This window comes from Ostrea edulis, chromosome 3 (genome assembly GCF_947568905.1).
Source record: "Ostrea edulis chromosome 3, xbOstEdul1.1, whole genome shotgun sequence".
In the NCBI taxonomy this organism is placed as follows: Eukaryota; Metazoa; Mollusca; class Bivalvia; order Ostreida; family Ostreidae; genus Ostrea; species Ostrea edulis.
In genome coordinates, this window is record NC_079166.1 from 70,242,783 (window position 1) to 70,257,712 (window position 14,930).

General features: G+C 34.3%; 1 protein-coding gene across 1 annotated transcript; it reads left to right on the plus strand.

Annotated features, from left to right (window-relative positions):
• Nucleotides 1-652: 652 nt before the first annotated feature.
• Nucleotides 653-13,905, plus strand: LOC125673212 (uncharacterized). Its single transcript, XM_056158753.1, has 6 exons — nucleotides 653-739; nucleotides 1,972-2,111; nucleotides 2,901-2,942; nucleotides 9,807-9,848; nucleotides 13,084-13,278; nucleotides 13,455-13,905. Exons 2-6 carry the CDS (start codon nucleotides 1,982-1,984, stop codon nucleotides 13,646-13,648), a joined length of 603 nt encoding a protein of 200 aa, XP_056014728.1. The 5' UTR covers nucleotides 653-739; nucleotides 1,972-1,981; the 3' UTR covers nucleotides 13,649-13,905.
• Nucleotides 13,906-14,930: the final 1,025 nt, after the last annotated feature.

Here is a 14,930-nt window from a genome sequence, read left to right on the forward strand (position 1 = left end):
CGTCGGTCGGTTTGGTATGGAGATCAAATTCAATTCAATGCCATCCAGCTGTCACCCACATCACATTTTCAAGGGTTTACCGAAAGGCCTAGCAATTATATATATATATATATATATTGGGTGATCTCCACTATATAAAGGAGTAACCATGTGATAAACAAAACGTGTTTACCCAACTATCTATTTTGTATTGCTTATGGGATTTATGAGATATATCATTGTTCATTATCTTCACCTTTCATTATGTAATCTATACATGATATTGTCGTTTGAATTTACTCAAACTATGACTCAAAGGACTGGAAAGAACTTTCCAATGTTCTATATAGGAATTATATTTTTCTAATAGTTTACCTAGAAATACAAGTTGTATCTTTTGAATAAGCAAATAAATGATCAGACAATTTTAATTGATGCATATCAGTTAGTCTGTAGAATGTTATTTCTAACATGTTTAACCATTCACAATGATCCCGGTAATAAATTTAAGTTTTCTGCGAAGTACAATTTAATTATTGGTCCTTGCATAACGATAGAACTATTTGTCAACATACGATGCATGGGTGAAAAAGTGAAGATGACAACGATCATCCTTCTAAATTCCACAAAGAATACAAAATTAAGAATACGGTAAACACTGATCCCTGGACACGCCAAAGTTGACAGCAAGTGTCTATGAGGAGTACCAACATTCCCTCTTGATCGGGCATACCCGCTGTGAGCCATCTATCTTAATCAAGTAAGCAGAGTTATCCGTAGTCAAAATCAAAATACAAGGAACGGCCAAACAATTGATATAAAACTTCAAACAGCATTCGACCTAACGACAGGAATAGGATCTTTATCATGACCGTAGAATTTGCGTAATACTTGACTTCAAATGATATTGTTGTGAACAAAAGTGCTTTGATTCAGAAACCCTTCCTCTTAAAGGGGCATGGACAAGATTGAGCTGATCATTTTATTTTTTCCATTTTTGTTGTTTACAATGCTTAACTAAAGTATTTCTAATGGTCAACCAAAATTTGAATACAATTTGTTGGGTTATAAGTGGGATAGAAAGCTCACAATTCTTAGTAATGTAAACAAGGCTGTGCCATGCTTTTATTTACATATAGATTGCTTAATAGAAAATACAATTTCAAAAGAAAATGAACTGTGCTAAACACTAGAAACTATTTAATTGTGTTTAAAATTAACTTATGAATTTAAAAATCTGCTTTAAACGAACTTTTATTCGTATATTTAGCCTATGTAAACAAAAACATGGCACGAGCCTTGTTTACTGAACAAAGAATTGTGAGCTCTGTATCTCCAATATACATCGGCAACTGTCATTCAAATGTTTGCTGACCAGTAGAAATATTTTGAATAAGCATTCTAAACATTAAAGATCGGAAAATAAAATTTTAAAACATTAAGCTCAAATCGTGTCCATGCCCCTTTAATAACCTGCATCACTTGATTCATTTTGTTGAATATCTCTCTCGTGCACTTCAACAATGTATTGCATATCCCTGTCGTTGAAACTCCAAAACATCAACTTATTTGTCAATAACTTATTTCGATTTAAAATGTGAAGTATTCAAACTTATAAATCCTATAAAAATAAAATGCGTTGGATTCACATTTCCTTGATCTGGTGTATTGCATATTGGCTTACTCTTCCGCAGATTTCTTACAACAATATTCAAGAAATGCGTAAATCTGTACATTTAAGCAAAGGGTTTTGGAAAACAAAGAACATTCCACTCTGGATAAGAGAATGATGATTTGGTGAATAGTGTAGAGGTTTTTTTTTCCAAGTAAGACAGGTTTAAAGATCAATATTTTGGAATTAGATAATGATTCAAAATTCACAACAATAAAATAAATGGTGTCAAAATACAGTCGATATCAATGCATGTATACACAATTATTTTCCATTGATTTTGATACATGTGCATATTCATAATCTTCTTTTTTCTGAAGAACCAATGCGATGCCTTGTATCCCACGATATTTCCTGAGTATTCTTTCAACGATCTACACAGTGATTTATGATCGCTGTCGGAACTGTTGGCAGACGTTATGTTCTTGTGTATCTGCTTGTTGTCCATGTCTTTGTGAAGGTAATCAATAATCTCATATATCAATATATTAATTCAATGAATGAAAACTAATAATATATATGCTTCTTAATTGACAAAATCGACTCAACTATTAAAAGTATTTCATTTATATATTGTTTATGCCTCCCCATTCCTCCATGGTAGGCATAACACCAACCACATACTATGTTGAAAATTGTTTTTGATCAAAGTTAATACTTTGATTTGTTTGAAATTATACAATTCATCAATATCAGAAGGTTTACTCTAACATGATTAGGCAGTAAAGGTCAATTACAGTTAAAAATTAAACTCTTTTGTTTTAAAATATGTGACTGGTCGACAGATGCATACTCCTCCTAGGCACATGTCCCCACCTCTGGTGTACCCAAGAGTCCGTGTTTGCCCAACTCTCTATTTTGTCTGCTTATGGTAGTTTTGAGATTGATCACTGTTTGTTATATTCGCCTCTCATATGAGACATTTTATCCCATGTAAGATTGTCAGGAAGATCAGTTCACATTGTTGAAAGCACACTACAATATACCATTGTAAAAGTGTTTCTGTCAATGAACAATATACTATACAATATACATATAATTTGAATAGGAACATACAAAATAGATGATAAAACATTGCATGTAAACTACCTCTATAATCTAGTTGGCAGCAGGTAGGTTTCAAGTCCATCAATGTAGAGGACTAAATGAATCACTCCGCGAAACCACTTCACCATATTGTTTATCTTTTGAAATTCTATCGTTATGTAGTTTTGTTCACTTTGTTGGGTAAATTCATGTATATTTTTAGACAATAGAGAGAATGGCCAACTTCTCGCACATTCGACCAGTGGTAAGTCAGAATTTTTCAAATCAAGAAATGTGAAATGAGTAGAATGTAAATACAACAGCATAGAAATTGTTTTCAAGTACGTGGGTTTTTTTATAATCCACAAAGATGATGACATATCATTTTTTAAATTTGTTGCTTTTAACGGAAACATATTTCTCTGGGCTTATTTCGTTGTTTGCAAAAGTAGGGGGGAAAATTTATAGATCACTTGGGTTGAAAGCTCAAGTAAGCTATTCTGCTCGTCTTTTGTCTATCGTTTCATCTTCTCCAGAACGACCGGGGCAATATCAGTCAAACTTGGTATAAATCATCCATGGGAGAGTAGGATTCACGTTTGTTTAAAAGGAAGACCATGTCCCCTTCAGAGGGGAGATCAACACGAAACTGCAAAAATTGGGTATTCTTCTCAAGAATCATTTGGCCAGAAAAGTTCAAATTCTCATGAATGCTTCCTGACATAGTGTAAATTCAAGTTTCCTAAAATCATAGCTCACGGGGGTAGGGTGTGGCCAAAATAGGAAATAAGTTTTCCATACAAAATCCTGGGGAATACCTTTTTTTAAACAAGAATCTTAAAAACCACTGGCAAGAAAAGTTCAAACTTATATACCAGCTTTCTTACATAATGCAGACTTTATTTTGTGACGTAGTTTGACCTATATTTTGATCTTCACCTGGAAGTTGGACATTCTTTCAAAGAACCCTGACTATTCACTATCTTCTGAACTATTTAAGATAGATATTTCCTATTTTGTATATAAATTTCTTATGGCAATACCTTTTATTTCATACCATAACATTTGAACTTGTAGCTTTTAAATTTGACCTACTTTTAAGGAAAAGTAATCTTTAGATATTTTTAGAAGTATTCTAGATAGGGCTTTCATATTTTGTATATAGATTATATATAACAAGATGATAAAATCGATAAAATCATATTTAATCTTGTAATCTTGACCTACTTTCTTAGAAAACCTTACCTAATTAATATCTCCTGAACTATTAAGGAAGAGGTTTCATATTTGTCAATAGATTTTAATGGCAAAGACAATGATTAACTTCAGTGTTTGACTTTTGTCACTTTGACCTCGAAGTTAGACCTACTTTTAATAAAAATCTTACCTATTCAATATCTCCTGAACCATTTAAAATAGAGCTTTCATATTTTGGATATAGATTTCTTATAGCTACGTCTTTCGTATTATAACACGATCTTTGACCTTGGTTTAATACGGAACAGCAAGATCATGTTAGTCATATTGGTGTTGGAGCATTTCTATGTTAAGATAAGATAAGATATTCTTTATTTCCTCCGACTTAACGGAGAGTTTGTGGAAATTACATGTATCAAACATAGAACATATTTACATAGTGGAGAATATAAGTAACATGTCTATAATATATATAACCATATATTTAGGTAACAAATCATCTAGAACTTTCGGCAATCTACAATAAAGCAACTTCTTATTCTGTATATTATCGTTGCAACACACAGCATTCTTTCTTTCCATTTACAAAAGGATATGTCATTAAAACTACTTTCATCAATACAACCCAATAACGATAGATATTGTTTTTCTGTATCCTGATTTTCAAAAAGAACATATTCATGAACATCAATAATATCTAATATCATTTCTAAAAGACATTGTCTATCATCTAATGTGTAAAAGCCTTCGAGGAGAATGTGCAAGTTATAGTTATCCGAATATTTGTCACAGAATGAGCACAATTTAGAAACGATTTTCATAGATGAAAGCTGCATGAGAAAATTAAATAGCAACCGTTTCGACGGATCTTCTTTCACCAGGTGCCAGAGTTTGTTTGGACATAGTCTTGTGTGGATTTTTCCAAATGTAGACAGAGATGGATCAGCAGATAATGCACCTCTCCATTGTCTTTCCTCTGCTGACCATATAGTTTTCACAACGATTTTTGAAAATTCTTTTTTGTTGAAGACAGTTGCGGAATTCATAGTGTCAGAGAGTTGATATTTTTCTGCTGTTTTTAATAAAGTCTTAGTTGGTGAAAACGTTGAAGATACAGGAGTGTCAGTAATAAATCGATATATTTGGGAAAAAATAGAGGAATGGTCCGCTCTCAAGAGTCTGCCAAGAAAGAGCAGTTGGCATTTATCTATACAGCCTTGTATAGTCCAAAGTCCAAGGTTCGATATACTTGCAAGTGAAGGTGAGAAGTTCGAAAAACCTTGCACGATCCTAGAGAAGTGTTTTTGGATATATTCAAGCTTTTGAATTTCAGTATTTGATAAAGTCGGCCAGAGTTCACAAGAATAGAAGGCAGAAGGCAAAACGATCCTTTTCCATGTTTTAGCAGATACAGCTGGGTGTAATCCATTTTTGTTGACTCCGATTGAATATAACGAATGTATTTTGCATCTCGCAGTTTTACATACACGTTCTGTTAATTTATCATTTTTCACATTTCCTTGTGAAAGGCATCCAGCGTATACATTTGAGTCACTCTGAGGAATATCATTACCAAAAAGAGTAATACAGTATTCTTTTTTTTTTTTTTTTTGTGATTTACTGAATGTAACAAAAACACTTTTAGATGGATTGTAATGTAGCCTCCATTTGTAGGCATATTCTTCAACAATATTTAACATATTTTGTAAGACCTTTGGTGAATAACTAGTAAGTGCAGTATCATCAGCTAATAAAATACCCGGGATATGTACATCTCCAAGTTTATATTTACACAGTTCATGCAAGAGATCATTTATATATACAAGAAACATAAAAGCACTCAGCACTCTTCCTTGTCCTACACCTTGAGATATTTTAAACAGGCTTGAATTAAGACCTCCAAAAGATACAAAACATTTGCTATCATTATACCAGTACTTTAAAATTTGCCCAAATCTACTGTCAATATTCAGATAATACAATTTAATCAGAAGGCCATTATGCCATATTCGGTCGAAAGCCTTTTCATTGTCTAAAAATGCACAGAAAACCGGTGAACCTCTTGAGATATAATAATTCAAGGCTTCTTTCAAAACAAAGCAAGCTGGAATCGCTCCATATTCGCATCTAAAACCAAACTGTAAATCGTGTGGAAAAGTCAAATTATTATGTGTAAAACTTCGTTCAACTCTTGACAAAAGTATTTTTTCAAACAATTTGCTAATTACAGAAGTAAGTGTGATACCTCTATAGCTTGTAGGATTACATTTATCCTTGTTTTTACCTTTGTATATCGATATAATTTTACCTACTCTAAACATTTCAGGTACATATTTACACTCCAATATATTATTGAAGAGTATGCATAAATGTTCAATCAATTTGTTTCCTCCGTGTATAAGATCTTCGTTTGTTAAGAAGTCAGGTCCAGGAGCCTTGCCTTTAGAGAGGTGTTTCACTTGGTCCATAATATCATTTCGAGTTATGTGATCTTCTTTTGGATAAGGTTTATTTTGAAGGTTGATATCCTTTTCTATGCGCTCAATATCATTATCAATGTTTTGCTTGAAATCGTCATCAAATTTATCTGGTACATATTTTTCCTCAGCAAGGTCAGAGTAATAGTCTCTCCATAAGTTACATATGCTTTTGACATCGTCTGCTGTATTATTGTTGTAAGTTAATTTTTGTGGAATTGCTGTTGAAGTACGTTTTGTGTCTCTCCATGCTGTTTTATAGAATGTTCCTATGTCAATTTCTGCAGCTTTGTCTATTTCATCAAATATTGAAAGATTCCAGACTTTTCTTGCTTGTCTGTGTTGTTGTCTAAAAATCCTTTTTTGGGGTTTTGTAATTTACATAAGATGTGCTGTCTTTATTTCTGGGAGATCCTTCTGATTTCCATATTCGTCGCGCACACCTCATTTCATAATGAACAATTTGTAGGTTTGATCTTTTCCAGTAGGGTTTGAGATGGGATCTAAATCTTCCATATGGTATATGTTGGTCTGCGGCAGATAGAAGTGGGGCAGTAATGTGAACAAGGTGTTGGTCAATATCATCTGTGGAAAGATTAGTCACGTTGAATTTATTCAAAAGATGTTGGGTTGTTTCTGTAAAGTTCTTAAGGTTTTTGGGATCAGCAGATGACCATTTAGAAATATTTCTTGACATATCAGGTGGCAGAAGTTGAAAAATATTTGAGGTATTTATTTCACAAAGTAGAGGTGAATGGTCTGATATTTCATATTTGAAGTCGTTAAAGATTTCCTTGTACTTTACTTCACACTCTAGCCATTCAGGAACTAAAATGTAATCTATGTTAGATTTGGAAGTTTTGTCTTTTGTTTGAAATGTGTATTGATTTTCCATCTTGAATATACTCCACAAGTTTCTGTCATGCATTAGTTCTGTAAGAAGCTTTGAATTTGAGCTTGTGGTTTTGTTTATAAAGTCACCGCAAATAAGTACAGGTCCAATGTCACACAGTTCATCAAATAAATCGAAGACTTCTGATAATACATTTTTGTATTCTTCGAAATGTACATTTGTAGATGGCAGAAGGCATCCAATTATAAACAGTTCATTTGCACGATAAGCGAGCTTAATACTCATAATTCTTTCACTATATGACCTTACACCCTGAATATTGAATTCAGTGGATTTGCGAATTAAAAAGGCGATTCCTCCTCTTGTAATGTTGTTTTTAGAAATACCAGGAGTAGCAATACTGTATATGGAGTTTGGGAAAGATGTATTTAGAATTGATAAGTTGTCCTTACAAAGTCAATGCTCGGAAATAAAGACTATGTCTGAAAAAGACGCTACTTCTGTTAACTCAGGTAAACAGCTAAATACACCGTGTACATTCCAACAAGATAATATCATGAAAGTTATTATTTGAAAAAACGGATTCATAGTCAGTCTTCTGAACGTCCCATGTCTGCATGATCGTTGTTTTCCTGGCGGGCAATCCAATCTCTAACAGAGATTGTTTCAGGCCAAAAGTCAGATTCCTGAGTTTTATCATAATCGTCCTCATCTATGTTGGCACGGATAACGAAGGTTGGAAATTTCCTCTTTGAATGATGTGCAAGGAGGTAAATACCATAAATGTTTACGTCTCGATGATCACACCATTCCTTTATGTCATCTTTCACCTTTTCATAAGATGTTCCTCTTGCCTTGATATTTGCCAAAACAATACGTCTGCTTTTCCGTTTTCCTCGAACGAATGTATAACCCGTAAACGTTGATTTAGATCTGGAGTTTTCTTGTTTTTTATGTACCCGGTTGATGTTTTCTTTTTTGTAGTAATTTTGTGCACTTTCTACTCCCTTTGAGGATGCAACGCTTGCATATGTACTTCGCTGATTCTGAAGATTGCTATCATCAATGCTATCGTCAGAGTTTGACGCTGGAAAATAATCGTTTGGGTCTATTGTAGGTGCAGACTGGAATGTATAATTAGTCCCAGTCTTTGAATGATCCATGTTGGTATCCATGTTGGTATCGCAATCATCCTGTGTATTTTCCCTACTGCATGTAGGCGCGGTGTCTTTGTTGCTGTCCCAAGAGAGTTGTATAGGATATGCTTGCATGTCCGCATGGTTCGTAGACTTCGCTTCAGCTGCAAGACTTGATATTTTCCGAGTCGTATGTTGGTTTCTTTGAATTTTCTTAATTTTTCTCATAATATCTGACTTAAGTCCTTTATCTTCTTCACTGTTTTTCAGTTCTTGTTTCAGGTACTTTATTTCCGACTTCAGTTGGGATTCTGAGTTAGCTAGACGGCACTTTTCTTCGTTGAATGATTATATCTCTGCTTGAAGTCGCTGATTTTCTGTTCGGAGGAGTCGTAATTCACTGTTCATCGACTTCAGCTCTGCAACGAAAACCTTTGTGATTTCCGATAATTGTTCTTTTATTGGATGTAGCTCAGATTCCAGAATTTCCACAATATCCGAAAACAAAAAGCTTGTTGCGTCACTGTTCACTTGTTTGTCACCTGTATGTAAACTGGTCTCCTGTATACATACACTGTTTTTAAGTCTGTACCTACTCATGACTTCCTTTTGAAACTCGCATGTTGAGACAATACCTTCTCCAAATGCGTAGATATAATATATATCTGTAGCATACTTCTCTGAAAGGGATTTTCCTGTTCTTACTTTTCTACGTTCAGTCAAATATCCTGGTGGAAATTCTTCAAAATTTGCTTTTGCATACTCGCATATACCTTTCCGTATCTCATTGATATGTTCAGGGTTGTCATCATATTTTTCAATGAGGTTCTGCACGAACGTGTCCTTATCATATTGACCAAACTGTTCTCTAATTTCAGTGTATATCTCACTTTCAATTTCCTCTGAGGCTTGGGTACTGTAGACATTGTCATCATTGTCATCATTACTCTTATTTGCATTTCCTTCCTTCGTGTTTTGATTTCTTTGGATTTTTCGTGGTTTAGAATGTGTTTGCTATACTGCATATAACTTTTGGCCAAACCTGTATTTCTAAATCCATCGAGTGTGACCCCTTTACAACTGAGAGTTTCGTTACACCTGAGTGAATTTTGTGCAGGTAAACAAAAAACCAGAAACCGGAAGTTCATAAAAACTCCTTCAAAATTATTACACATGAATAATTGAACCTATAGATGGATTAAGTAGGATACAACAAGCAATCGTACCAAATATCAGCTATCAATTCGCCCTGGAAATGTGATTTTCAGAACCTATATTAGTCCCGGTTCTCACCTGCCCAGCATTATCGAGGGGCTCCACACGGGTCAGGTAGATTTCAAGTCCATCAATGTAAAGGACTAAATTAATCACTCCGCGAAACCACTTCACCATATTGTTTATCTTTTGAAATTCTATCGTTATGTAGTTTTATTCACTTTGTTGGGTAAATTCATGTATATTTTTAGACAATAGAGAGAATGGCCAACTTCTCGCACATTCGACCAGTGGTAAGTCAGAATTTTTCAAATCAAGAAATGTGAAATGAGTGGAATGTAAATACAACAGCATAGAAATTGTTTCAGGTACGTGGTTTTTTTTTATAATCCACAAAGATGATAATATATCATTTTTGAAATTTGTTAATTTGATGAGAATCTACTGTTGCTTTTAACGGAAACATATTTCTCTGGGCTTATTTCGTTGTTTGCAAAAGTAGGGGGAAAATTTATAGATCACTTGGGTTGAAAGCTCAAGTAAGCTATTCTGCTCGTCTTTTGTCTATCGTTTCATCTTCTCCAGAACGACCGGGGCAATATCAGTCAAACTTGGTATAAATCATCCATGGGTGAGTAGGATTCACGTTTGTTTAAAAGGAAGACCATGTCCCCTTCAGAGGGGAGATCAACACGAAACTGCAAAAATTGGGTATTCTTCTCAAGAATCATTTGGCCAGAAAAGTTCAAATTCTCATGAATGCTTCCTGACATAGTGCAAATTCAAGTTTCCTAAAACCATAGCTCACGGGGGTAGGGTGTGGCCAAAATAGGAAATAAGTTTTCCATACAAAATCCTGGGGAATACCTTTTTTTAAACAAGAATCTTAAAAACCACTGGCAAGAAAAGTTCAAACTTATATACCAGCTTTCTTACATAATGCAGACTTTATTTTGTGACGTAGTTTGACCTATATTTTGATCTTCACCTGGAAGTTGGACATTCTTTCAAAGAACCCTGACTATTCACTATCTTCTGAACTATTTAAGATAGATATTTCCTATTTTGTATATAAATTTCTTATGGCAATACCTTTTATTTCATACCATAACATTTGAACTTGTAGCTTTTAAATTTGACCTACTTTTAAGGAAAAGTAATCTTTAGATATTTTTAGAAGTATTCTAGATAGGGCTTTCATATTTTGTATATAGATTATATATAACAAGATGATAAAATCATATTTAATCTTGTAATCTTGACCTACTTTCTTAGAAAACCTTACCTAATTAATATCTCCTGAACTATTAAGGAAGAGGTTTCATATTTGTCAATAGATTTTAATGGCAAAGACAATGATTAACTTCAGTGTTTGACTTTTGTCACTTTGACCTCGAAGTTAGACCTACTTTCAATAAAACTTTTACCTATTAAATATCTCCTGAAGCATTTAAAATAGAGCTTTCATATTTTGGATATAGATTTCTTATAGCAACGTCTTTCGTATTATAACACGATCGTTGGCCTTGGTCTAATACGTAACAGCAAGATCATGTTAGTCATATTGGTGTTGGGGCATTTCTGTGTTATGTGAATTCATTTTAATTATGTTCTGATCCTTTGGGGATAGGTTAGGACCACAATATGGGGTCAAACATTTTCATGGAAATGAAGATTGATAAAAATTGTCTTAAAAATTATAACAGTTGAACAATAGCTGGGCCTATTTGACTCAGGTTAGTGATGTGGCACATGGGCCTCTTATACGGGTTAGAAAGTTTACTTACATAGTTATTAGAAATTTGTTAAAAGGTATGCCTAAAACTTATTTTGGAAAATTACATGCATAAAGGTAAATCACGCGGAATAAATAAACACCATTAGTGTACATGTTAAATACTCCTACATTTATACGAAAGCAATCAATCGTAGAGCAAAAATTCACAATTATTCATTGTTTATCAAAAGATACTTTGCGATCAACTGACTAATTACTAAATCATAGAATGAGTTTAGTTTGTCTCTTACGGACACTTTTCGTATGCTTTAATTTGTTCACTTACCATGCATAAATAGGGAATCCTTTGACCATTGCTCACAAATTAAACTTCCAACATCTAACTTCATCAAAAAGACGAAGAAAAAAGAGGTCCATGGGCCACATCGCTCACCTGAGTCACCTTCGCCCATAACTAAAGACTTTCCATATACGTTTGCATGTAAAACCTTAGTCCCCATTATCGTCCCAACCTACCCCTGGAGGCCATGATTTTTGCAAACTTGAACGTACACTGTCAGAAAGTTTTCATGTAAATGTTAACTTCTTTGGCCCAATGGTTCTTGAGAAGAAGATTTTAAAGATGTTCCCTGTATTTGTATTTAAAACTTTGATCCCCTATTGTGGCCCCATCCTACCCTCGGGGGCCATGATTTGATTAAACTTGAATCTGCACTATGTCAGAAAGCTTTTCATGTAAATATCAGCTTTTCTGGCTCAGTTGTTCTTGAGAAGATGTTTAAAGATGTTCCCTATATATTTGTATGTAAAACTTTGATCCCCTATAGTGGCCCCATTTTACCCCCGGGGGCAAAAATTTCAACAAACTTGAATCTCCACTATGTCAAAAAACTTTCATGTAAATATCAGCTTTTCTGGTTCAGAGGTTCTTGAGAAAAAGATTTATAAAGATTTTTCCAATATATTTGTATGTAAAACTTTGATCCCCCTTGTGGGGGCGCCCCATCTTACCCCCAGGGGCCATGATATAAATAAACTTGAATATACACAATGTTAGGAAGCTTTCATGTAAATATCAGCTTTTCTGGCTGAGTGGTTCTTGAGAAGATTTTAAAGATTTTTCCGATATATTTGTATGTAAAACTTTGATCCCCTATTGTGGTCCCATCCAACCCCCGGGGGCAATGAGTTGCACAATTTAGAATCTGCACTATGTCAGAAAGCTTTCATGTACATTTCAGCTCTTCTGGTCCAGTGGTTCTTCAGAAGAAGATTTTTAAATGACCCTTCTCTATTTTTACCTTTTCTTGATTATCTCCCCTTGAAAGGTGACCTGGCCTTTTATTTTAACAATTTAGAATTCCCTTTACCTAAGGATGATCTGTCCCAACTTTGGTTGAAATTGGCCCAGTGGGTTTTGAGAAGAAGTCAAAAATGTTAAAAGTTTACAGACGGACAGACGGACGGACGGACAGACAGACAGACAGACGGACGCTGGACTACAGGTGATCAGAAATGCTCACTTGAGCTTTCAGCTCAGGTGAGCTAAAAATAATAGCAATATAGATAGATAGATATATATATAGATAGTTGATGAAGTCACAAGAGAGGTTAATATTTTACAACACTAGACGTTGTTTTCTATTCCAAATCGTCACGATACACAGCCACTATTGTGGCCTTACAATATCGATATTGAATCAAATGCATTAAATAAATAAATAAAAATTGTTGGAAAGTGCAACTATATCTCTTCTAAAATCATACATTCCATTGTCTTATTATTTCAGTAATAGCTTCCTATCAACAACAACTGTGTCGACGCATTTTGGACTCCTTCTCGCAAATATATTTGAGTTCTATCAGGCACAGCCTAAATTGGGACGTATTGAATACGGTCAACGGCAAAACAATTGTCATTTGTGCTAAGATTTCAAGACTTCAAGATGATATACAAGCTACTCTTAACCACCTAAATATCCTGGGTAATTGACAAGAGTTTTCTGTTAGTTCAAATCATAGATGGATGAATGGAGAGAGAGAGAGAGAGAGAGAGAGAGAGAGAGAGAGAGAGAGAGAGATTCATTTATAAAATTTTCGTTCTATCTGTTATTGTAAACATCATAATGATTATATTGATATTATTGTTATTTACTTGTAGGAAAACCGAAGATTATGTTAGTGGTGATCCATACCTGTGAACCAGGTGTCACCCCGGAGAACTTCCTGAGGTATCTACCAGATGATAGAGTGACGTCATTTACTAACGTCATCTACAGTGAATCAATGTCTGCTTGTTATAACTGTCTTACCAACAGAGAAGCAGCTGCAGACATTAAAAGATTTATTAAATGAGTTCTTATATTATGTATTGTAATTTACCAATGCAAAATTAAATGAACTCTCTCACAAAACATTAAAGTACATGTAATCAAAACAGAATAAGTTTAGTTTCATATTTTGCAGTCAACTATAATGTGCTATTCTTGTCAATATGTAAATATTTCTATCTCTATGATACCTAAACCAGCTATCGTTGAAGTCAAACTGTTATTGTCTTGTACAGATTTGGTGTGTAATACATGCATATAATAACAAAATAGTATATCATATAGGCGATTTCCGTTCTTATCTATGTACGAACGCGGGTTACACAAGTTGCAATCTATAAGAGAGTTTCAACTTTTAAATGACGTCTTGTGAAATTTGAACTTTACCAAAGTAACCCTGCCTTTCCCGAAGTTTAGCTTCGTAGCAACATGTGTCAATATTCACACAATGGATGTGATTAGTTGGAGCGTTATACATGGGTGTAAAAAGGAGAATTGTAATATTTACCCTATTAACTTGAGTATGAACCGACGTCACCCATATAGATTTCCAAGAAAGGGTTCGACTTGGTGTTTTGACGTCTATATTCAAAATAAATTGAAACTACAAACACCAACTTTCCAATCCAAACATTGCGGCACCCTTGTGTTTAGGTCCGGGTCGTTCGCTTTGCAAATAGAAGACTCATAAAACGTGCTTTTTTTTTGGAAAACGGAAACATTCATATCTAGTGATTAGTCATCCATATAATCACTTTGTTAAACAACACTCATTCCACCCACAAGCACTCTGAAGTTGAACTTAATAAATATGTTGGAATTCCTCATTGACAATATCTTCGTAGTCTCTGGTGATCAGATCTTCCAACAGTCTGTTACAGTTCCCATGGGCACGAATTATGCTCCTTTGTTGGTATACCTGTTTTTATATTCTTATGAAGCAGATTTATTCAAAACTTTCTACGTGAGAAGAAATTACCTTTTGCTTGGCCTTCAATGCGACATTTAGATAACCTGCATATGGTGTTTATATCACTCAACTGATTCGATACGCAAGAGTTTGTTCTGCGTATGATTAGTTTTTAAATCGAATCAGGATACTGACAAACAACTTGATGTTACAGGGGTTTCAACATTCTCGTTTAAAGTCAACACTTCGCAAATTCTGTGGTCGTTATTACAATCTAGTTTGTCAAAAACAACCTGTCATTGGGGCAAATGCCCTCTGATGTATTTCATACCGATTGTTAAGCAGTTCTTGGCACACTGATTTTGATTACGGATTTCTCCGTTTATCTGATCAAGAT

What these genes read in the sequence shown, in the direction of transcription:
- LOC125673212 (XM_056158753.1), top strand. Translation starts at nt 1,982, where the DNA reads ATGCCTTGTATCCCACGATATTTCCTGAGTATTCTTTCAACGATCTAC. An exon ending in TTGTCCATGTCTTTGTGAAG is followed by an intron (nt 2,112 to 2,900) that starts GTAATCAATAAT and finishes GTATATTTTTAG; the next exon opens with ACAATAGAGAGAATGGCCAA. An exon ending in TCTCGCACATTCGACCAGTG is followed by an intron (nt 9,849 to 13,083) that starts GTAAGTCAGAAT and finishes TTATTATTTCAG; the next exon opens with TAATAGCTTCCTATCAACAA.